The sequence below is a fragment of the Canis aureus genome, chromosome 1 (assembly GCF_053574225.1).
Source record: "Canis aureus isolate CA01 chromosome 1, VMU_Caureus_v.1.0, whole genome shotgun sequence".
Classification (NCBI taxonomy): Eukaryota; Metazoa; Chordata; class Mammalia; order Carnivora; family Canidae; genus Canis; species Canis aureus.
The window spans coordinates 88,994,489-89,018,117 of NC_135611.1; the positions used below are offsets into that span (position 1 = coordinate 88,994,489).

Genomic DNA, 23,629 nt, shown 5'->3' on the forward strand with positions numbered 1-23,629 from the left:
AACATTTATAGGCAACTCTTTAATGAGTCTTTGGGGACTGAAGAGGGAGGTGGGGCCAGCCGCTCTTCACATGGTTTTAGGCAGTTAAATCCTTTAAAGTAGGAATAGTGAAATCAAGTCATTTTTCCTTCTTATTTTTCTTTGTTGTAAGGTTATATATAAATGTATGCATATATGGGCATGAGAAAAAGAAGAGATATCCTGGGAAGAAAGAAACCAGACAACAAATCCTAAAAACAAAAAAACAAAAACAAAACAAAACAAAACAAAAACACAAAGACCCCCTCCCCCCGAAACTATAGAAATTAAAAATCCAAATTTGGGGGACAGTGGGAGGCAACACACTCTTTTCACAGAGCCGTCACATGCCACAACTGTCCTCAAAAGCAGGAATGGAAAAAAACAGATACTCAGCTGCAGGATGAAGCTGGGGTCTTGGCTTTTTAGCTTTTAAGGTCTTTGGAACAAAGCTGGGCCTCAAGTGCCTTTTCCAGAATAGGCCAGAGAAGATAAGTCCAGTTTGATTTTGAAGGCTTTAGTCAGCTCTGTGGCCAGCAGCTCGTGGAGGGACACACCGTCATGGGAGTACACCCAGTTCTTCCCAGTCCAGTCGTAGCGCTTGGGCCCACTGCAAGACACAATAAATATATAGGAGGTCCATGAGGACAGCCCTTTGGAGGAAATGCTGCCATCCAGACACAGACTGGAAGAAAGCTCCAGAAAGTCCATTTCACAAAGCATCCATTTGACTTCTAGTCTCAGGGTCTTTCTATTTAAAAATAAATATACAATTTATCCCCTGCAACAATTCAACAGAACAATTCTTAAGACCTGAAAACATCTGAACCCTATCGATGAGTCTCTGTAAATCACATTCTGATCTTTCACTTTTCCTAACTCACATATGATACCTGCTAGGTCAGAGCAGTGGTTTTTATATTTGTTTGTTTTAAGATTTATTTATTTACTCATGAGAGACACAGAGAGAGAGGCAGAGACACAGGCAGAGGGAGAAGCAGGCTCCCTGCGGGGAGCCCAATGTGGGACTCAATCCCAGTACCGTGGGGTCACGACCTGAGCCAAAGGCAGATGCCCAACCACTGAGCCATCCGGGTACCCCCAGAGCAATGTTTTAAAATTATAGCCATTAGTGTACCACTGACAAACTTTCCCTTACCTGTATTATTGTTATTATGATTTTAGTACATTTATAGCATGTGCAACCACTACCTCTATCTACCAAAACACTTCTGCACCTCACCCTCTCCTCTCCCCAGCTCCTGGTGATCACCTATACTATTATATATATATATATAAAATATACACATATATAATCTATACATATGTGTAAAATATATAATATATACATATATATATGGTATTATGGTGTTTTTGTTCTTTTTTTTTTTTTTTTTAAGAGAGAGCATGAGTGGGGCAAGGGGCAGAAGGAGAAGAAGTAGGTTCCCTGTTGAGCAGGGAGTCCAATCCAAGACCCTGAGATCATGACCTGAACTGAAGACAGACACTTAACTGACTGAGCCACCCAGGCAACTCTCAAAAATATTTTTTATTTTATTTATTTTTTTATAAGATTTTATTTATTTATTCATGAGAGACACCGAGAGAGAGAGGCAGAGACATAGGCAGAGGGAGAAGTAGGCTCCATGCAAGGAGCCTGATGTGGGACTTGATCCCGGGACTCCAGGATCACTCCCTGGGCCAAAGGCAGATGCTCCACCACTGAGCCACTAGGCGTCCCCCCCCCTCCCCCCCAAATATATTTTAAATCCATGAAACTGAGAGTTTCTCCACCTCAAGCTCGTTCAATGAACAATAGTGTATATCCATTCATGCTGGGAAGAGTTATTTGTGTGGACCTGGATGTAGTAGGGTTTTGACATGTCTGGTCATTCCAGATGTACACAACAGTGCCCGTTAATTCTGCCTCTACTCAGACTAGTGGCAGGCTTGCCAGCAGACAGTGACGATGCACAGGCATGCCTTGATGGAGATGGAGCAGGGAGCCCTGGGAGCTCACAAGAAGGGGCGCCTGGTCCACCTGCATTCTCAGGGAGAGATTTCCCAAAGTCAAGACTGGAAGGAGTTTGCCAGGGAAGAGGGAAGCTTAGAAGGGAAGCATCTTGGCGGACTATACAAAAAGCATCAAAGATTTCTGTATTATCAACCAAATGCTTGGGTTTGACCATGTTCATAATCGTGGAGATAATAGGGACAAACCCCAAGGACTAGGGCCTTTGTTTAATACACACGACCAGTCAAATACAAATGATCCAGGCCATAGAGAAAGAACTGATAGTCTGGACCAAATACAGAGAACATTCCTTGGGCCTTGGACTCAGATTTGCTGCCGAAATGCCAGGGAGAGGGTGAGAAACCTGCAGGCTCCTCCACTGCTCCCAACCAGGTGTCCACCCAGACCTCTGCTTTATCCCACCCTACAACCTACCTCCTCAGGATGGCAAGCTAGCTGGGAGAGACCACTGTTTCCACAGGACCTGAAAAGCTGTCATTTAAAACAAAACAAAATAAAACAAAACAACCACCCAAAATATCAGAAATGCATTCCCATTTAAGATTCTTTTGGACATAAAAAGTTGAGTGGAAAAATAATTTTTTTTCTTAAGGAACACAGTATCTGTGATAGTAAATGTCTGCTTGACAGAATTTCTTTCCATATTTCCATTTTGAATTACAGATCAAACAAGCCTGGGGTAGGATCATATTGCTGGCAGGTGTGTCCAAACATGGTACAGACTTTTTTGGCCTCCAGATACAACACAGAGGGAATTCCTTTCGTGGAGCCATACAGATGGTTCCTGTGCCCTGCCCATATTTATATAGCCACAAATTCCAAAGGTGACAGCTGGGTTTGAACAGATCCACTCAGTTTCTCATATGGTTCCTCCAGACGTGAAGGGTAAGAATGTACAGTCCTCATGCATGGTTTTGGTTAGGATTGGGACAACTGTTTGAGGCCAAAGAGAACAGGCTAATTGTCTCACGTAGGATAAAACACCTAATTTCAAGTTAACTGGGTCTAAAAAGCAATACAGGGAGAACTGGGTGGCTCAGTGGTTGAGTGTCTGCCTTTGGCTCAGGTTGTGATCCCGGGGTCCTGGGATCGAGTCCCACATCAGGCTCCCTGTAGGGAGCCTGCTTCTCCCTCTATGTCTCTGTCTCTCATAAATAAATACATTTAAAAAATATTTTGAAAAATGAAAAAAAATAGGGCAGCCCGGATGGCTCAGTGGTTTAGCGCCACCTTCAGTCCAGGGCATGATCCTGGAGACCCGGGATTGAGTCCCATGTCGGGCTCCCTACATGGAGCCTGCTTCCCCCTCTGCCTGTGTCTGCCTCTCTCTCTCTGTCTCTATGAATAAATAAAGTCTTAAGAAAAAAATGAAAAAATAAAAAGCAATGTAATCTATAAGGGCCTTGCTAGAAATGAGTGATTTCTGGAATTGTTTGTTGAATTATAACATGCTTCCTAGATGAGACTAGGGCAAAGAAGGCATAACACCTTATTTATTTTGAACAAATAATTACATAACATGGCATGATAAAGAGTATGATGTTAACTGCCTAAAAAATGATATGAATGTTGGGACAGGAGAAGAGTTATAATTTTTTTTTTTTTTTTTAGATTTATTTATTTGAGAGAGAAAGAGAGAGCCAGGGGAGGAACAGAGGGAGGAGAGAGAGATCTCAAGCAGACTGATATGGGTGGAGCCTACTCAGGGCTCGATCCTACTCCCAAGATCATGACCTGAGCCCAAATCAGTAGTTGGATGCTTAATTGACTGAGCCACCCAGGTGCCCATATAATTTTTTTTTTTTTAAATGCAAATACCATTGGGGTGTCAGAGAATTACATGCTGGTTATGTTTGGACCTTTCCCAAAGCACAGTCAGTATGTTGCCTTTGGAAGTGCTAATGACCCAGGAAGGCTGGCCTGAGAGCCCTTATAACCACCCAGATAGATGCAGATGGACAGGGACCCTCTCTCCCTGCACACTCAGGCCTTGAGATGCAGAGCAGGCGGCCTCCGACACAGTCTTTTCTTCTACTACACTGAAAGCACATTGATGGAAAAGGCAGGAGGGATTCAATGCCCTAGAGTCCCAGCTTAAGACACACTCCCACCTCCACAGAGAGAATGCAACCAACCTTTGGCAAGATGCTGAAAACAAGCTAAAGGTCAAACTTTAACCTGCTTTGAAGGCAAAGTGCAGCTCATTCTGAGGCTGCAGCATCAAAAGTGGCTTTTTTATTTTATTTTATTTTATTTATTTTTTTTTTTAGTGGCTTTTTTATTTTTAAAGATTTTATTTATTTATTCATGAGAGAGAGAGAGAGAGAGAGAAAGAAGAGAGGGAGAGAGAGAGGCAGAGATATAGGCAGAGGGAGAAGCAGGCTCCCTGTGGGGAGCCCAATGCGGAACTCAATCCCAGAACCCTGGTATCATGCCCTGAGCCAAAGGCAGACACTCAACTGCTGAGCCACCCAGGTGTCCCCAAAAGTGGCTTTTAAAAAGGCAGGGCAATGAATGATTTAATACAAACTATCCAGGGCAGGTTCTGAAAAGTGATAAACTTTTTGTTTCAGATCTTGCCAATATCTCAATACCTGCTTATAGCAGCCAGATCACTGGCTGACCGAAGCTACAGAAGAAGAGTTAAAACTGTCCTGCGAGGATGGGGTGAGCAGGAAGCATCAGGAGAGGTGCGCTCACAGACACCCAGCCCCGAGGCCACTCTCCTCTTAGAGAGTCCACAACACCACACCTCACAGGAGCTGAACAACAACGGGTGCCGATGTCCGGACGTACCTGGATGGTGAAGATAACCAGATTTGCTTGTTTGGGGTCTGCTTGTTGATCACGTAGGTTCCTAGATCTCCACCCAGTTTAACTGTTAAAACACCACTCTGGCGGACCAGGTGGCAAAAGCATGAGGAAAATAAAACAAAGCAAAGTTACCACTTTGTCACAATTGCTTCATATCTCGACACCCAGGCAAGTACACAACACACCCGTGAAGACGCGTCTTTCGTGTTCAGGAGGAGCAGATCATGCCAGAAGCACACTGCTTTCAGACTCTGATTAATCAGGCTGTGCTCTCCCGCATTCCCCGGGGACTCCCAGTGTTCCTGTCTCCAGGTGAGGAAGCAGCAGAGGCCTGCCTGAGGAGGAGCCTCCACATCCTGCCTGCTGCCTTAGTCCCCTCAAAGGCCATCGGAACACACAAAAGGATGCTAAAAAAAATGCAGACACCAACTCTACCTGGGTACCACGTCAGCCCGAAGGTGGGACAGGACAAGTTCATTACCCAAACAAGGAAAACAGGCAAAGTCGAGGGAAGGAGTCAAACCACCTGCTTTGCTGGTCTTAGAAGAGCCATAGCACCAGCTCTGCTGGTAGAAGGCCGACACTCCAGACAGTTTTTGTTTTCAGATCCTTCCCACGCATCTCACAAGCTGCTCTCAAGGGCCCTGAATTCTTTAAAAGACTGGTTGGTCCATCTTTGCTCAATAAATGCTCATTTAAATTTGAAAACACTCTTTAAACAAAGGAGCCCTTTACTCTTAAGGTCTGAGGTTTCTTTAGAATGCTCAGAATATTACAGAAGCAGCCACACTGCCCAGTCCCTTTATTGGAGCTGGTGTGCAAAAGGCAGCCCCTGGCTGTTCCCCACCCCGGGCATAGCCCATGGAGACACACGGCCGCTTTTCTGTGGGCTTCTAAGCCCCTTTCCAATCAAGAGGCCCTGAACATTTCTTAGAACACTTAGTGTTTGGTTTGTGTGATAATAATAACATATAATATATATGATATACATAATGTAACTGATAGGCAAGGGAGGACTCAACTGGGTTACACTTTTTTTTTTAAAAGAGATGTTATTTGAGAGAAAGAATAAGAGAGAAAGAGAAAGAGCACGAGGGGAACGGTAGAGGGAGAAGGAGAAACAGGTTCCCCGAGGCCAACACAGGACCCTGGAATCACAACCTGAGCCGAAGGCAGATGCCCAACCGACTGAGTCACTCAAGTGCCCCTGAATTATACTTTTAACAACATTTTTTTCTGATGAAAAATGAAACAAAGAGGAATTATACAGACATCAGAAATACAAGAGTATAAATAAAATGAAATCAATAAAAATATTAACCAATACTGTCCAGTACCTACTTTGTGCCAAGCGCTGTATCTGACACTTTGTGTAAGATTGTATTCCCTGTGACCATAACTATCAGAGGTGGGAATCATTATCCCAGCTTTACAGATGAGGGAAACAGGGACAGAGTAATAAGGAATACTTAGTAACCAGCAGAGCTAATCTTAAATCCAGATCTGTTTGGGTCTAAAAGAAGCTGATGTTGCCATAACCTGAAGAGCTCTCCTGATTCCATTAACCAACGATACAAGCTGTTCCCTCTCAGCTATCAGCTTCCGGTTTTTATTTCTATTTATCTATCTATCTATTTATTTAAATTTTATTTATTTATTAGAGACACGGGGTGGGGAAGGGGAGAGGCAGAGACACAGGCAGAGGGAGAAGCAGGCTCCATGCAGAGAGCCCAACATGGGACTTGATCCTGGGTCTCCAGGATCAGGCCCTGGGCTGAAGGCGGCACTAAACTGCTGAGCCACCCGGGCTGTCCCAGCTTTCAGTTTTGTTTTTGTTTTGTTTTTAATATTTTATTTATTTATTCATGATAGACATAGAGAGAGAAAGAGAGGCAGAGGCACAGGCAGGGGAGAAGCAGGCTCCACGCCAGGAACTCGACGCGGGATTCAATCCCGGGACTCCAGGATCGTGCCCTGGGCCAAAGGCAGGCGCTAAATCGCCAAGCCACCCAGGGATCCCCAAGCTTCCAGTTTTTTTTTTTTTTTTTTTTTTTTATTTATTTATCATAGTCACACAGAGAGAGAGAGAGAGAGAGAGGCAGAGACACAGGCAGAGGGAGAAGCAGGCTCCATGCACCGGGAGCCCGACGTGGGATTCGATCCCAGGTCTCCAGGATCACACCCTGGGCCAAAGGCAGGCGCCAAACCGCTGCGCCACCCAGGGATCCCCAAGCTTCCAGTTTTTAAATGCATTTCTGAAAAGGACTAGGATCACAGTGTACATAAGTTCGCTTTTTATTTTTATTTTTAAAGTTTAATTTTTTTAGTATTCTCTACACCCAGGGTGGGACTCAAACTCACCACCTGGAGATCAGAAATCACGTGCTCCATTCACTGAGCCAGCTAGTCACCCCATTAAGTTTGCGGAAAAAATTTTTCTTGAAACCCACCTTTTCTATTTTGGTAGGACTACCACCTTTCATTTACTTAAAAGTGTCTTGAGGCACCTGGGGCACTCAGTCGGTTAAGAGTCTGACTTTTTTTGTTGTTGTTGTTTTCAAGATTTATTTATTTATTTATTTATTCATGAGAGACACAGAGAGAGGGGCATAGACAGGCAGAGGGAGAATCAGGCTCCCCGCAGGGAGCCTGACGTAGGACTGGATCCCAGGACCCCAGGATCACGACCTGAGCCGAAGGCAGATGCTCAACCGCTGAGCACCCTGGTGTCCCAAGAGTCTGACTCTTGAATTCATCTCAAGTCATGATCTCAAGGTGGTGGGATAGAGCCTGCTTGCAATTCTCTCTGCCCCTTTTCCTCTGCCCTTCTGCCTGCTTAAAAAAAAGAAAAGAAAAAGTATCTTAAAATTGCATAATTCAACAGTTTTTAGTATTCCACAAAGTGTTTTCACAAAGTGTGCAAATACCACTAATTCTCAACTATTTCCACCACCCCAAAGAGAAACCCCACACCCTTCATCAGCCACTCCCCATTCCTTCCTCCTCCAAATACATACTTTCATAGCTTATTTTTCCATGAGGCAGCAGGCTCAGGGGATCGAGACAGAATTGTTTGCAGTTTGACCTATTTGTGGTCCTTGGGTGCTCCACCACGCCTTGCCCCCCACATTGGGGAGGTGAGGGCGTAGTGGAGAGCACAGAGGGCCACTCTGAGTCTCATCAACCCTGCGGCCTTCCTCGGGACAACATAGAGTCCAGAGACTCAGGGCAGGGATGGAGGGGTGCAGGCGCTCAGGGGTTGTATGCGCTCCTGCTCACTGTCACCCCTTAGAACAGACCAAACCAGGGATGGCACATCCAACTGCTGAAAGCCAAAATCAACTCTTTCCAACTCAAAATCTTCTGGAATGATTCCAGGGGACTGGCCTCTCATTCACAAAGAGCTTATTAATAAAGCAGCCGTGAGGTTTCTCCTAGCCATGCAGACCTCAAGCGGTCTCCTCCACCCGGCTCCTTCTCTGCAGCACCCCTCCCCAACCAAGACCATGACCCCAGCTGAGGCACCCCCGGCACGGTCAGCCTGACACCCGGCAGCTGGGACCAGGGCCTGTGCGTGGCCCCCACGGCCCCTCGACCTTCCTCCCCGCACCTGCATCTGAGCGGCCTGCTTGTTGGCATTGGTTCTTAGTGCAGAATACTGGACGGATGCAAAAATATATTTGTGGAGGAAAGAACAGTGACCAGGGATGCTGATAAACGTGCGAAGTTAAGGGTGCTGTTACACAAGGCAGAAAGTCTCAATCCTCAGCCAACCCCTCTGCTGTTCATTGCGTGTCATTATTTTTTCCCCTGGAGCCAGAGGCTCTTTCCAGAGGAAACTAGCAAGTGGAGGAAGGAGGGGAAGGAAATTAGCTGCCTACTGGTTCACCAGGAGTTCTTGATCCTTTTGGAACTGTCTGTAAGTGGCCCAGATGAAGAGGGCCTTTTGTTCATTAGTATTATTCCATAAGGGACACTCAGATTATTCTGGGCTTGTGGGCAGACTTGAATGCAGAGGAGGGTGGGGACGTGGGGGAGAGTCAAAATACTTAGCAGCTTCTGGTGGGGGTCACTAACCAGTCACAATAGCCCCCCATCTGCAGCTGGTGGAGGCTTATTCCCGCTAGTCAACATCAGCCCTACACACATGGGAGCAAAAGGAGGCATTTCTGTTGTCACTAGCTCATTGTGTGGATATAGACACATAGGAGATGGCAGTGTTGATGTGGGCAATTTCAGGTATATGTGGCTTCCCACACTTCAAAAAAAGATACCCCTCTTAAGGAATAAGAATAATGAATGCAAGGCACTTTTAAAGTTCAATCCTAATGTAAATCCCGTGAAGTAGAGGGATGTCACCCACTTCCCCGCTGAAGAAACTGCCACTCACAGAAGTTAGGATAATTCACTTAGGGGGCTCTTGGAAAGAAAATACAAATCCAGGATGGAGAGCTAGATGCTTTGTCTCCATACCCAGAAGAAATGCTGCCTCTGAGCAAGTGTCGGTAAGCTGGCACCCACCCAGAGATGGTCTCCAGGGGTCTGCAAGCTGCCCTGCCCTGAAGCTGAGATTGTACTCACAGGTATATGGGTACGTTTCTCTCGGGAGAAGCTCCAGGAAAGGTCAAGAAACCTCTGCTGTATGGCACTGATATGCCAACAGCTTAGTGAGTAAAGAACATGACACCAAACAAATTCTCATTAAAATGTCAAAGAGCCCAGGGCTCCACCAGGGGGAAGAAGGAAGGTGGCTTGGAAGTAACCCCTCCGACAGCATGGTGCTTCTTACAGCCCTGGTCAGATTTTGCTGGTCAAGTGCAGCAGACTTATGGATGCCTAGTGACAGGAGGTGCATTCTGCTGTGGTGGGCAGTCCCCTCTAATGGCAGGGCCAGTGGGGAGTGAGGCCTGGACCCAGACACCCACACCCCAGATGATCTACTCCACTGACAAGAAAACAGGACAGCCAAGATGCTGCTCACATTTCTCACTCCACAGGGAGCAAACAGAACAAATGTGCTCTCGGGTCTCTCTGGATTACTGCTTTCATTTGTCTACTTTGCCAGGAGCAAGTTGCTAAAACGTCTATGATGCTGAGTGGCATCAGGGAAAGTATGTTTTGGAAAAGCACGTGGGCCCATTTCATTTGTGAATGGAATCAACATTAAGTCTCTATCATGTACTTGGCAATGGTTCAGGCATTGGGATACCAAGAATGGACAGTGTCTTGGCTGCCAAGGAACTCAGTCTCACCATGGGAGCTGATATGTAAGTAGAGACAACACAGAGTGATTCGTGCTCTACAGAGTCATCTTCAGGGTGCAGGGCAAGGGAATAAGCGTGGTATCTGCCTGGAGCATCTAGGAGGACTTCCCAGAGGAGACAATGCCCAACTGGACCCTGGGGACAGGGAAAGATTACACCCCAACAGAGCTCAAATAAGAGTGATACAGGTATTCTACTGCCTATAATGTAGTTTCAATAGATTTATATGTGAAATATATGTCGGCTAATACCTGAGAGACTCAAATCAGGAGTTCACACCCCAGGGTAGATAGCATTTCAAAGTTCTCAATCAGAAGTCTCAACAAAAGAGCCAGCTACTGTATACTTTAGTTTCTATGTGTGTACTAGAGAATTTCCTAATTAGTAAATGATTTGTTAGAAATAATTTTTCCCTGGTGAGGAGAACGATACTTAGATATATGGACTGGCTAGAAAAACACAGGTGTCTCTTCCCTTTGCAGGAATGGGTTACAGAATCTGGAAAGCCCAGCAGCTGGGTCCCTCTTCAGAGAGATACTCTGCAGGTAGGATTCAGGTAGGGTCCTGTGACCTACCACTGGGTAGGGTCTTTTTTTTTTTTTTTTTTTTTTTTAAGATTTATTTATTTGTTAGAGAGAGAGAATTGCGGGAGGGGGAGCAGAGACAGAGGGAGAAGCAGACTCCCCGCTGAGCACAGAGCCTGACACTGCTGCTCACTCCCAGGACCCTGAGCTGAAATCAAGAGTCAGCCACTCAACCAACTGAACCACCCAGGCGCCCCTGAGCAGGAGCCTTTGCTCCTTGATTTGGGGAGGTACACAGAATCCAGCTGTTAGAACACTGGCACATTCACTACTAATGAAACATTCATGCAAAATACTTGAGTCACTAAGTATTCTCACTAATCTTAGAAGAATGGGCGGTGTGGCTGCTTTTGTGGCATGTTAATGAATGTTTGCATGTATGGCCGAGTTTAGCCAGAGACCGGGTTTCCCTAGAAGTACAGCCAGCCCCTGGTAGGGAGGCTGGGGGAGAAGAGCCCTGTAACCGCCCCCAGCTCCCTCATCCCACAGTCAACCTGGGGAGGCCAGTTAGTAATGGTCTCCCAGCAGCTTGCCTTCCAAGGCTGTCTGTGTAAGCACTTACAGCACCCTGCCTGGGCGATGCTCACCACAGTCACCTAATCCACCTGGAAGGCAGCCAGTCCTTATTTGCCCCATCGCCTGAATTTGACCTCCAAGTCCCTCACTGTCCTTGCCACTAGTCTGGAAATCCTCCAGATTCTGCTCCCTGCTCCATCGGAGGGAGTCCCTTCTCTGCCCAAGGGCTTCCCCAGTAATAATATCCCACACTGTTCCTATCACGTTAGCCCGACAGCTGGTTGTCCAAAATAATTCCACTTCATAACATTTCTGACTATTAATTAATTGCTCTCGAGAGGATTAACCTCGGTGGGGATTTTCTCCTGCCAGAAAAGGAGCCCTCCCTGCAGCCGGAACAGCATGCTAAAGGCAAAGGTGCACCCCGACTCGGGGCTGCCACCCGGTGGCCAGTCGATGTAGAGCAGCACTCCCTTGGCTTCAGGGATCCGCCTGCCGCCACCTGCGTTTAGGATCATCCGAGGACTGATTATAAAAACTAAAAAACCAAAATAAATACATAAATAAATAAATAAATACATAAATAAATAAATAAATAAATAAATAAATAAATAAATAAATAAAAATAAAAATAAAAACTAAAAAACCTCCCCTGCCCTGCCTGGGCCATATTCTCAGACCAACTAAATAAAAATTATCTAGGGGTGGGACCCAGGGTGTATGTTAAAATCCCAGGTGAGCTTTTAGAAAATATGCTTCCTGAGAATATACCCTGACCTGCCAAATCAGAACCCCCCAGAAGAGGAACCCCTGTCTGTGTGCTCTGAGCACACCCGGCTGGAGAAGGAGTGGCCTAGTTCAGAGCTGCCCATGCCTGCAAGAGAGTCCTCTTGCTAGACAAACACATGCCTGGTCCCTCCCTGATTTACCTTCACAGGCACCAAGAGGGAGTTTGAGAACCGGTATTTTTAAGCAGAAACAGGGGCTCATAGAGGCTGTGACTTGCCCAAGGTCATAGGGCGAGAACATAAAACTCCAGTCTCTTGGTCCTATCGGTAACTGCCTGCTGCTGGATGCGTAACTCCACTGGAGGGGGAAATGTATTTCTGCATTTGTTTTATAAGCTAGAATTCTTAGAGAAGAAACAGACATAAGAAAATAAGCAGAGAGGTACCCCAAAAGAGACATCATAGTCTTCCAATGTGTAAGGTTTGTCTGCAAGGTCTTCAAAGAACTCTGCTAAGGAGTCCAGTGTCGTCTCTGCCAGTCGTTCATAAGTGGTCTCATCCAGAGAGCTGCAGGGAAAACACGAAAACCGCCCAAAACACATATTTACCAAACTCCTCCAGTTTATTAATGTCAAAACCCACACATTTATTTATTTACTTAATTTTTTTTTTTTTTTTTATTTTAAAGTATTTTATTGGAATCCTTTTAATAAAAACAAGTATTCATATTAAATAAATCTAATTGGTCTAAAAGTATTTAAGCATCTCAAAATTTCTGGGCAGTTTCTTTCCTCCAGTAAGTTGACAGCTGCTTGCATAGATTAATGCAGGGAAATTAGATGGAAGTTCCTAGGATCTGCCCAACACCAACCAGATAGGAGGCATCCTCTGCATGAACAAAACCCATAGCAGCCAAGGAAAAAGGACGTGACTCTTCACAGACTGCACTGCAGGTTCGAGTGGCAGGAGCCATTCCAAGGGTACAGTCATTTCAATAGCACTGATCCAAGAGGATGAATTACAAACTTCAGCCCTTCAGTATCTGATTAGTACCTAACCTTTGAAAGGGCACCGCCCCAGGTAGGCTTCCAGAATAATCAAGCTTGAACCAAGGGTAACAGCGGCGGAAATCTTCAAGCACCCTGGTAGCGCTGCGGATCGGCCTGCGAGGACCAGGGGTCTGGGAGGACACCAAAGGTCAGCGGGGTGGGGGGGCGACGGCAGCCTAACGCCCCCCTCCGCCCTGGGATGGGTCAGCTCCCAAAAGCGCCATCACGGGCACATCAGAAACTCTAGTCTGTAAGGGCAGCTCATCCTGCTCAACCCGAGGCTGCCGTCCCCTCCCCAGCAGGGCCCCGGTGTAGGAGAGTGGGCGCCGCATCGAGCCGCCACAGCACCACGGCACGAGAGCAGCCGGACCGACCACCGCACAAAGCTACTTAATTTATTTTTAATAAGCACTATGCCCAGTGTGGGGCTTGAACTCACGACCCCAAGATCAAGAGTCGCATGATTCACTGACTGAACCAGCCAGGCACTCCAACACATCCAGTTTTTACTTAAACTTTAAAAAATTCAAGGAAAATAGCTACCATGCACACAGAAATTTTAATCAGCATGAAAGAATTTTACAGAAGAATCCCTTTCTTTTCAAGTAAGCAGCCCGCATGCACAGTCAACTACAAATAAGTCTCTTCTGTATCCATCTGGAATTTTGTATTCTTTTTAATACAGAAATTGAAGCACCTTACAGTTTTTATTTAATGTACCCTGGAAATTGTTCCATATTAGTACATACAGACTTTCATGGTATTTTATTTTATATGATTTATTCAACCTGACTTCTTCAGCTGGACATTATGCTTATTTCCATTGCTTGTGTTTTTATTATTAAAATTTATGTTGGGCCAACAACAATGTGGGAGAAAATGTTTGCATTACATGTATCTGAAAAGGGACTTATTTCCAGAATACATAAAGAACTACAAGTCAATAGGAAAAACAAAACCCAATAGAAAAAGGTAAAATACTAAAACAGATATCATTTCAAATGAGATATCCAGGGACACCTGGGTGGCTCAGTCAGTTAAGTGTCTGCCGTCGGTCATGATCTCAGAATTCTGGGATCAAGCCCCAAGTCAGGCTCCCTGCTCAGTGGGGAGTCTCCTTTCCCTCTGCCCCTCCCCCCAATTTGTGCTCTCTCTCTCTCTCTCTCAAAAAAAAAAAAAAAAAAAACAAAAACCAAAGAAAATAAAAAGATATTTAAATGGCCAGTGAACACATGACAAGGGGTAGGTATAACTTTGTTAATCTTCAGGATAACACACATTAAAAAATCACAATGAGGGGCACCTTTGGCTTAGGGCGTGATCCAGCGGTCCTGGGATGGAGTTCCATATCTGGAAGTGGAAGAGAGCCTGATTCTCCTTCTGCCTATGTCTCTGCCTGTCTCTCTGTGTCTCTCACGAATAAATGAATAAAATTTTCAAAAATTCATAATGAGATACCACCAGAATGATTAAAAAGAGACAGACAATATCTGAAAGAGACAGATAATATCAAGAGTTGGCCAGGAAGTGAAGAACCCCTCTCCATCGGGTGTGTGTGTTTGTGTGTGTGTGTGTGCGTGTGTGTATAAGTCAAAGAAGCTACTCCAGAAAGAGGACCTCATGTCACCTGGAAATCTTGGCCTTTGAGGTGGATGAGGGACCATCTGGGCCTGTGGTGGCAGCCTTGGGGTTAGAGGCCAATGTGTGTGTGAGTCTATGTGTGGGAGGAGGGGCCATGCAAACATCGGCGGTGGGGAGCAGACTGTAGCAGACTGGAGCTTTGCACCAAACCCACCACATCCTTCCAGGGCACCCAAGAGGCTAGATTCCCAGCATCCCCTGCAGTTAGCTGGGGTCCTATGACCAAATTCTTCCCACTAAATCTGAGTGAGGGACAAGTGCCACTTTCAGGACTTCCATGCTCCGGTCCCTTTCTGTGGATTGGAACCTGGGCAGGGTCACCGGGCTCCTAGGTGCAGACAACAGTAAGGTACTGACAAGTGATAGGAAGTTGGAAGGACCCCGGCTGCCTAACTCACTCATAGAGGCATGCCCACCCTGGACTGTTTGACCATGAGGACACGAACCACTCCCAGCCTGAGCCATTACAGTTCTGGGTCTCCTCGTTATAGAGTCTTTGCCTACACTAACTGCTAAGTCACCAGAGAGAATAATAATAGAACTCTGGAAACAACCTAAATGTCCAGCAATAGGGGATAGGTTAAATGAACTGTGGTGCATCCATAACTTTTAATAATATTTCATTAAAAATAATGTAGTAGAAGGGTGCCCGCATGGCTTGGTTGGTTAAGTATCTGACTCCTGATTTCAGCTCAGGTGTTGATCTCAGGGTTGTGATTTCAACCCCATGTTGGGCTTCACACTGCGGGTGGAGCTACCTAAAAAGAATAATAAAGCAATGTGGTAGGTAGTTGGTGATATGGAAAGATGCTTATGAGTGCTGCTGCTAAGGGAGAAAACAGGTTTGGGTGCGATGGGCTTTTTTTTTAAACTGGTAAGAGAAAAGGAAAAACATATTTTATATTACTTATTTTTATTTTTAATTTTTATTTCTTAAAGATTTTATTTATTTATACACGAGAGACACACACACAGAGAGGCAGAGACATAGGCAGAGGGAGAAGCAGGCTCCATGCAGGGAGCCTGATGCAGGATTCAATCCTAGGAACCCGGGATCACACTGTTAAAGGCAGATGCTCAGCCACTAAGCCACTCAGGCGTCCCAGAAAAGGAAAAAAATTAAAAATATAATAGAAGTATGAGCAGCTATGCACACGTTATGTATTGAGGGAGAGAAGGAGGGAGGAGGGGGAAGGGCTCTCTGATGTGGAAGGTGCTTTATCTTACCCAGGGCTGCTCACAGTTCCCACTGTCCTCATATTCATCAAACAGACACTCTGCTTTTTGACATTCACAAGCCGATTGAGGTGGTGGAGGCTCAAATTCTAAAAGCCAAAGTTGAGAAGAACATTATCATTTTTCAGTGTATTACAGTCTGTGAAGAATATTATCATTTTTCAGTGTATTACAGTCTGTGAACGCAAGGTTTAGATTTCACTACTTGTGCATTTGAGAATAAACCAGGCTAAATCCCCCCCCCCCCCCCCAGTACTTCTGGAATGTTTTTACCTTGTAATGCATTACCTGGAGTTTGCTCTGGCTCTCTCCAAGCCTGTGCTGTCCAGTGTAATAGCCCAGAGCTACAGGCTACTATTTAAGTTTAAATTTATTGACATGAAATTTAAGAAGTTCTTTCCTGTCACCTCCCGCTAAAATTTGAGTGAGGGGGCAAGTGCCACTTCCAGGACTTCTATGTTCTGGAAGGCCATGTTTCAAGTGTCCTGTGGCCTCCTGTGGCTAGTGGCATGTAGGACGGTCACCATCACAGGAAGCTCCATGGGCAGCACTGCTCCAGGCTGTTCGAGTTATGTAGTGATCAGCACAAGCAAGGCCAGGGAGCATCAGCAAAGCTCCCGGGATCTGACTAATAGAAGCAACAACATTGGCAGACAGAAGAGAGGATCGGACTGCAGATGGACAGGTCTCATTAACATGATCTGCAGGAGATAATGAATGTGACCTGTTGATTTCTTCCAATACATAACTGCTGAGCATCCAGGCACTTGTCTCTGGGGCCAGCAGCCCTATGGACCAGCTGGTGAGACAGATGCCATAACCAGAGGATGGTGACAAACACCGAGGGGACCCTGGCTGAGGGATCTGCCCCAGTGTGGGAGAGGACAGAGCCTGTAAAAGGAGAGAAAAGTGGTTCATGAGAGTGGAGGTGGCAGGGGAGAGGATGGAGAGATGGCCACAGGGCCTTGTGATGGCACTCAGCTGGACATCAACCTGGGAAGGCATCCGAGAGCTTGAGGTGGTTGGTGGTAAGATTTACCTTCTCTGAAGGTCACTTTGGAGCAGGGCTCAGAGGCCGTACTCTTGAGCTATTGGTGCCCTTGGCAAGCTGAGGAAGGAGAAGGCAGAGGGCAAGGGGCTGAGAAATGAGCAGAAAAGGGAGAAATGGGAGGGGGGGTGCAGAGCACAGAGGCTGTGATTTTATTATTTATTTAAAATATGTTGCTTTAAAAAAATGCAAAAAATAAAAAATAAATAAAAAATATGTTGCTTTTTTCTTAATTTTATTTATTTATTTATTCATGAGAGACACAGAGAGAGAGAGAGAGGCAGAGACACAAGCAGAGAGAGAAGCAGGCTTCATGCAGGGAGCCCGACGTGGGACCCGATCCCGGGTCTCTAGGATCATACCCTGGGCTGAAGGCGGCGCTAAACCGCTGAGCCACCCGGGCTGCCCCGCAATAGTTTGTTCTATAAGGTCACCATGAACACAAGGTTAGCGAGATGCTGCTAGGGCAGATACAGGCTTAGCTTCCTGCCGGCTTCAGGCTCATGTGACCAGCTGACCCATACATAACCTTGTTTGCATGCATTTTTGTTTAAAGAGCCCTGGTTTGATACATATTGTTGAATCACAAGCACCATGTTTGGGGCCATTTCAAATAGTGAAATCAGGGGTGCCTGGCTGGCTCAGTCGGTGAAGCATCTGCCTTTGGCTGGGTTTGTGGTCTCAGGGTCCTGGGATCCAGCCCCAGTCAGGCTCCCTGCTCGGCGAGGAGCCTGCTTCTCCCTCTCCTCTGCTTGTGTTCTCTCTCTCTCTCTCTTTAATAAATTAAATAAAATCTTAAAACAAAAATAAAAACGAATAGTGAAATAACCAACGAAAACCACAAAAATGCAAACAATGTACCACTATGTAGGTGGTGAAAAGGACACTTGATGACAGTGTGGGCACTGAGGCAAGAAGGCAGAGTGTCATCTTGTTTGACCTCAGTGGGAACAGGCAAGTGTGGGGCCAAGTCTAAGTTTTTGCTGCTCTCTGCGTGTCCCAGAGTGACCACAAAATCCACCCTAGGTAGTGATTTTTGGAGTTACAGATAAATTTTACTGAGCAGGTGAATTCAGAAGTACAGGATCCGTGAAACACAAGGATAGACCATATTTGTATTTTACGGATGAGAAAACTGAGCAAAGTCACACAAGCACACAGATACAAAGTGGAGGAGCCGGGATTTGAACCCACACCATCTGGCTCCAGGGTCTGGGCCACAGTGGAAAGAATCACACAGCTGGGAATCGTACAGGATTGTGGACATGTAAGGGAAGTTCGAGAACTGGGAGCTCAGAGTTTCCCTTTTCTCCAGGAGCCTGGCCTCTCAAATTCTAGCTGTTGCAGTCTGACACCTTTGCTTCAGCCTTTTCCCATTTCATTTTTGCTTTTGACTTTGATATCTTGGATGGCTGTTCTGGGTGCAAAGTTTGCTGTAATGCAAGTTACTCACAGCCAGAAACAGACATTTATATTTGGCTGTTTGTTTTTTTAATTTAATTTATTTATTCATAAGAAACACAGAGAGAGAGAGAGAGAGGTAGAGACACAGGCAGAGGGAGAAGCAGGCTTTGCGGGGAACCCGATGTGGGACTCAATCCCAGGACCCCAGGATCATGACCTGAGCCGATGGCAGATACTCAACCACTGAGCCATCCAGGCGTCCCTGTATTTGTCTGTTTCTAATCATCAAAGGAACTGCTGCCGAAGACTCCTTGCTGGTCTCTTACCGGTTCTTCCCAAGCTCACATTCCCTGGGTACCTGCTTAACCTTTCAGAACCCCTGAAGGCAGGGATCACAGTACCTGCCATATGGACTGGTGATGAGCATTAGACAGGAGGAGACGAATACCCTAAATACAGGGCTGGAGGGTGATCAGTCAGTTTCGGTGTTGGAGCATGTCAACAAAGGTGTAGAGAGGCAGGAGATCAGAGGCAAAATCCAGCCCCTGCCCACGGGAGAAGCTGCCCCACTCTGCTAGTGGGCGACAGATGGGATTCGCAGTGGGGAGGGCTGTATTATGAGTGCTCCCCCTGAAGCCACCCAGCAGCCACCCCTCCTGCTTCCAAGCCACCCGGGGCTCTTGGATGATCACTCTGTGATGGGTTTGCCCAGCTTGAGTCTTCAGGGTTCAATCAGTCTGGGGGCTCAGCACCGGGCTGGCTCATGGGAGGCATCTGAGGAAATATGAGATGGTTCTAGGCCTACCCTCTCAGGCCCCAGCCTTGGAACTGCATGACTCAACTGAGGTCCACCCTGGGGAGGCCTGGCCTGGGTGGCCAGCAGGGAGGCCAGCCCTCACCCCAAAAGGGGTCGCCTCGGCAAAGCACAACGCTGGAAGTCAGTTCTCACCCGCTTCCAGGGGGGATGAACCAGTACAACCACTCTCGGCATCAAATGAGTTGAGTATTTCCTGGTCCCTTGCCTGGCAATGCCATTCTGAGGATTCAGCCACAAAGGGCCTTTGTCCACGCCCAGGAAGGCCCCACAGCAGCACCACCGTGACAGCAGCACCATGGGCAAATCACATGGATGCCACCAGGACACTGGATAGAGTATGACGTGCTCACCCAATGGGATACTATCCAGCAGAGAAAATGAGTTAAGTGACACACTGCGTCAGTGTCAATGAACCTCAAAAACAATGCTGAACACAAGGAAAAAGTCACAGCAGAATAAATGCAGCATGTTTTGTTTTGTTTTTTTGCATCACAGTGCATGGTTTACGGAGACATATATCGGGGTGCAACTCTAAGGAAAGAGGGGAATGCCTGACAAGTCAGGAGAGCAGATTCCTCTCAGGGAGGCCTGGTCGTAATGAGGAGAGCCCCAGAGCCTTCCGAGGAACAACTAATATTCGGTCTCTTAATCTAGTGGTGAGAATGTGGCAGTTATTAATCTTTAAACAGGACACATATTTTACATACACATATTTATGTATAAATTCATGTACATTGTCTGTGGAAGACAATAAAAATGAATTTAAAGTGAATTAGGTGGGATCCCTGGGTGGCGCAGCGGTTTAGCGCCTGCCTTTGGCCCAGGGCGCGATCCTGGAGACCCGGGATCGAATCCCATGTCGGGCTCCCTGCATGGAGCCTGCTTCTCCCTCTGCCTGTGTCTCTGCCTCTCTCTCTCTCTCTCTCTCTCTCTCTGTGACTATCATAAATAAATAAAAATTAAAAAAAATTTTTTAAAGTGAATTAGGTCATAACCTGCTTGCCAGGCCTGAGGCCAAAAGACCATGGGTCATAGGGATGATCTTGTTCCTCTACAAAAATTCACAGGTGTCTGCAAACATTCCGAGGTGTGCAGACATGGCTGCAGCAGCAGCTCATGGAGTTATGTAACAGATGGCAACATGTGGCAATCTCTCCTTGGAGCTACCTCCAGTGCACCAGGGAAAGTTTGAGGATCAGTGCCTGATAGAACCAGATGCCTCCCTGGGCCACAGAGTTGCACACTTAGAAGGAAAGCATTTCTGTAGATTCTGGGTTCTACTGAGAACCCAGAATGTTGAGATGATAATATTTTGAAAAACGAGATTACATAAATGTAGTGTTGGAATCTTTTTTTAAAACTAACCTCTAGGCCCAACATGGGGCTTGAACTAATGACCCTGGGATGGAGAGTCATATACTCTATCAACTGAGCCAGCCAGGTGTCCCACTGTGGTATCGAAATTAATTTCACCTGCTTTTTTATATTCTGTCAACGTAATGTAGCTACTAGAAAATTTAGAATTACACACGCACCTCCCATTCTATTTCTTTTGCACGGTGCTGTAGAAGTAGGATAGGGAATAGAGAAAATAAGGATGGGGAAGAGGCCCACCCACTGAACTCAGGTCCTGGTGAGTTCTGGCGCGCAGAGACGTTAGGAGTCAGCCTGAGGACAGTTCAGGCCTTAAAACAAATTAAACAAGGTGATCCCAGTTGCCATCGTCATCCACCCAACTCCGCAAGTATTGGAGATGTGTAAGCGAACTTGTGTTACAGACAAGCTCAACAAACTCAATTAATTTACATGGTAGAGGAGGCCCAGTGGGGTGATTCAGGTTGATTACTATCTCCCAACCTCCCAAGACTCCTAATCCCAATGTGTGTCCAGTGCCCACCCGCTGCGTGGCAGCTCTAAGCTGGGCATGCTTCTGAGTCAACAGCCCTCAACAGCCACTAGGTACCATCCAAGAGACCATGCCATATCTTGTCACTGTCCTAAATTAAAAACTGCTGCCAATCCATGGCCCACAGGGGTCGAAGTGCAAGCCAGGGCAGCTCCAGGTGGGAACAGCACAGAACAGCCCAGGAGAAGGGTAATAAATGTCTGTGTTCCGCACTGGGACATCGTGGAACCAGCATGGTCACAACTGCCTATTTTTCTGGAGAAGCTGCAAGATCCAGTATCAAAGGTCCCAACTTTGAGTGTTGGCAACCAATTCTAACTTTTCTTCACACACGGTCAAATAACAGGGCCGTGGGAAGTTTAAGTCTAAAGTCCCAATTCCAGAGCTCCACAGGCAATTTGGGCTGGACTTCACCTGCCTTCCTCACCACGCAGGGTCCACCCTGCCACTCAGCTACTGTCCACCTGCCTACCCGGCCCAGGCAGGTCCCCCTTTTAGGATGCTGCTCTCTTGCCACCTCCAAGCGCCACCTCCAAGCCGGGTTACACATCCCGTCTACCCCGCTGAGTCTTCCTCACTCCACAGCCACTCCTTGGGCTGCCTCCTCTCAGGTCTTGGGATTGCCTGGGTCAGATGCTTCACTGCATCCCCAAGGGAAGGAAAGAGAATTAACTCCCAGAGCTGAAGACTTTATTATCACGTTCAGCCAACTGGATCCTCACCCCAGCTCGGCAGGATGAACGTTCCTCATCCTTTCATCTCTAGACCGAAAAGGAAGCCAGGCCTCTGGGAGGGGTGGTCCCCGGGGTCGCAGAGCTCTGCAGAACCCAGCCAGGCCGGGTCCTATTCCAAAAGCTTTGCTGCGCTACCTACTGCGCTCCAGGGCCTTGGTAGTTCCACCTGGCTCCAAGGAAGCTTTTCGTTCATAAAAGCACATTCTTGAACACATTGCTCTAGAGTTATAAACACACACTACTACACACTGCTTTGTTGGTATGTGTGCTGTTTCAGTCTATTTACATATATTTACGCAGATGCTAGGCTCATCTGCCATACACATGTGTGGTGCAGTACCCAGTACCGTATATAGTAGCACTTAAACCTTAGTTCTGGCAGAGGGAGGCGGCGAGCTGGGCGACCACCACGGCCCCCCGGGAGCGGGTCCCCCGCCACCTTCCCTCCGTGGGCGGTCGGGCGGGTGCCGGGCCTCCGCGCTGCGTGTCCCCCGCCGTGGCAGTGCACTGCCCTTTCGCACCGGAAAGCAGAGGCCGGTGCAAACGTGACCCCGGGCACCAGGAGGCGGGCTGCGCGGCCGGGCACCCCGCGGAGAGGGCAGCGCGCTCCCCCGCCGCCCGCCGCCCGCAGAGCGCGTCCCCGCCCGCAGAGCGCGTCCCCCGCGGGCAGAGCGCATGCCTGACCGGCAGAGCGCGTCCCCGGCCGCAGAGCACATGCCCGGCTGGCAGAGCGCGTCCCCCGCGGGCAGAGCGTATGCCCGACCGGCAGAGCGCATGCCTGACCGGCAGAGCGCGTCCCCGGCCGCAGAGCACATGCCCGGCTGGCAGAGCGCGTCCTCAGCGGGCAGAGCGCATGCCCGACCGGCAGAGCGCGTCCCCGGCCGCAGAGCGCATGCCTGACCGGCAGAGCGCACGCCCGGCCAGGAGAGCGCGTTCCCGCCCGCAGAGCGCATGCCCGACCGGCAGAGCGCATGCCTGACCGGCAGAGCGCATGCCCGGCTGGCAGAGCGCGTCTCCCGCGAGCAGAGCGCATGCCCGACCGGCAGAGCGCGTCCCCGGCCGCAGAGCGCATGCCCGGCCGGCAGAGCGCGTCTCCCGCGGGCAGAGCGCATGCCCGGCCGGCAGAGCGCGCCCCCGCCCGCAGAGCGCGTCCCCGGGCCGCGGCGCCGCCGGAGCCCCGTGAGCGCGCGTGCCCGCAGCGTCCCAGCGTGCGCGGCCTCCTCCGCCCGCCTGCGGCCCGGTCGGCTGCGCGGCGCGGTACTCACGGCGTGGCTGGGCCCGCGGGCCGCTCCTGTCCCGACGCGCAGCCCCCGGCCGCCGTGGAGCGGGGCGGCCCTCGTGGGCCCCCGGGTCCCCGCGCCGGCCGCGGCTGAGCCCGGGGGTGCCGAGCGGGGCAGGAGGCCGGCGGCGGCGCGGCGCCCGAGCGTCCACATGCTCCTCGCGGTCTGCGGCCGCTCCGCCCTCCGGCTCCGGGGACGCCGCGGCGACACCTGCTGGCTACGGGCGGCAGGCGGCGCGGTGGGGCTCGGCGCTCCGGCGGGCTGCGGGCTGCGGGCTGCGGGACGGGCCCGGGGTGGACCCGGGAAGCGCTTCCCCGCCTTGCACGGCCTCCGTATTTGACAGAGGGAGAGCGCGCTGCGTGCAAAGCACAGGGCTTGCCCCCGGCAACAGGCGAAGGCGTGACCACGGCCCTCGGTCCTCGGAGCCTTGGGCCTGGCGACCCACGGCTGCAGGGTTCTAGCCAGGAAGGGTTTGCGAGCTGCAGCCTTGCTGGGACCTGGACGCGGCGCAGGCCTTGAACCCGCTTGGCTGTGCGAGGTTGGAGCCCTTGGGAC

General features: G+C 48.5%; 1 protein-coding gene and 1 long non-coding RNA gene across 4 annotated transcripts in view; one reads left to right on the top strand and one right to left on the bottom strand.

The window, feature by feature from the left end:
• LOC144319576 (uncharacterized) overlaps nt 1-6,193 on the top strand; it is a 42,835-nt gene extending 36,642 nt beyond the window's left edge. For both annotated transcript variants that reach the window (XR_013385371.1, XR_013385370.1), the window contains exon 4: nt 4,627-6,193. This is a non-coding gene — a long non-coding RNA (uncharacterized LOC144319576). The remainder of the gene's footprint in view (nt 1-4,626) is intronic.
• Nucleotides 1-23,242, bottom strand: FXN (frataxin). 2 transcript variants are annotated; one of them, XM_077907851.1, is made up of 6 exons: nt 23,060-23,242; nt 15,877-15,974; nt 12,406-12,526; nt 4,850-4,947; nt 2,468-2,524; nt 423-628 (listed from the first exon to the last, which is right to left on the bottom strand). In XM_077907851.1, exons 1-5 carry the CDS (start codon nt 23,225-23,227, stop codon nt 2,485-2,487), a joined length of 525 nt encoding a protein of 174 aa, XP_077763977.1. In that variant the 5' UTR covers nt 23,228-23,242; the 3' UTR covers nt 423-628; nt 2,468-2,484. The 2 variants fall into 2 exon arrangements, with proteins under 2 accessions (XP_077763966.1, XP_077763977.1); XM_077907840.1 differs by lacking the exon at nt 2,468-2,524 and having other exon boundaries at nt 1-628.
• Between the last annotated feature and the right edge of the window lie 387 nt (nt 23,243-23,629).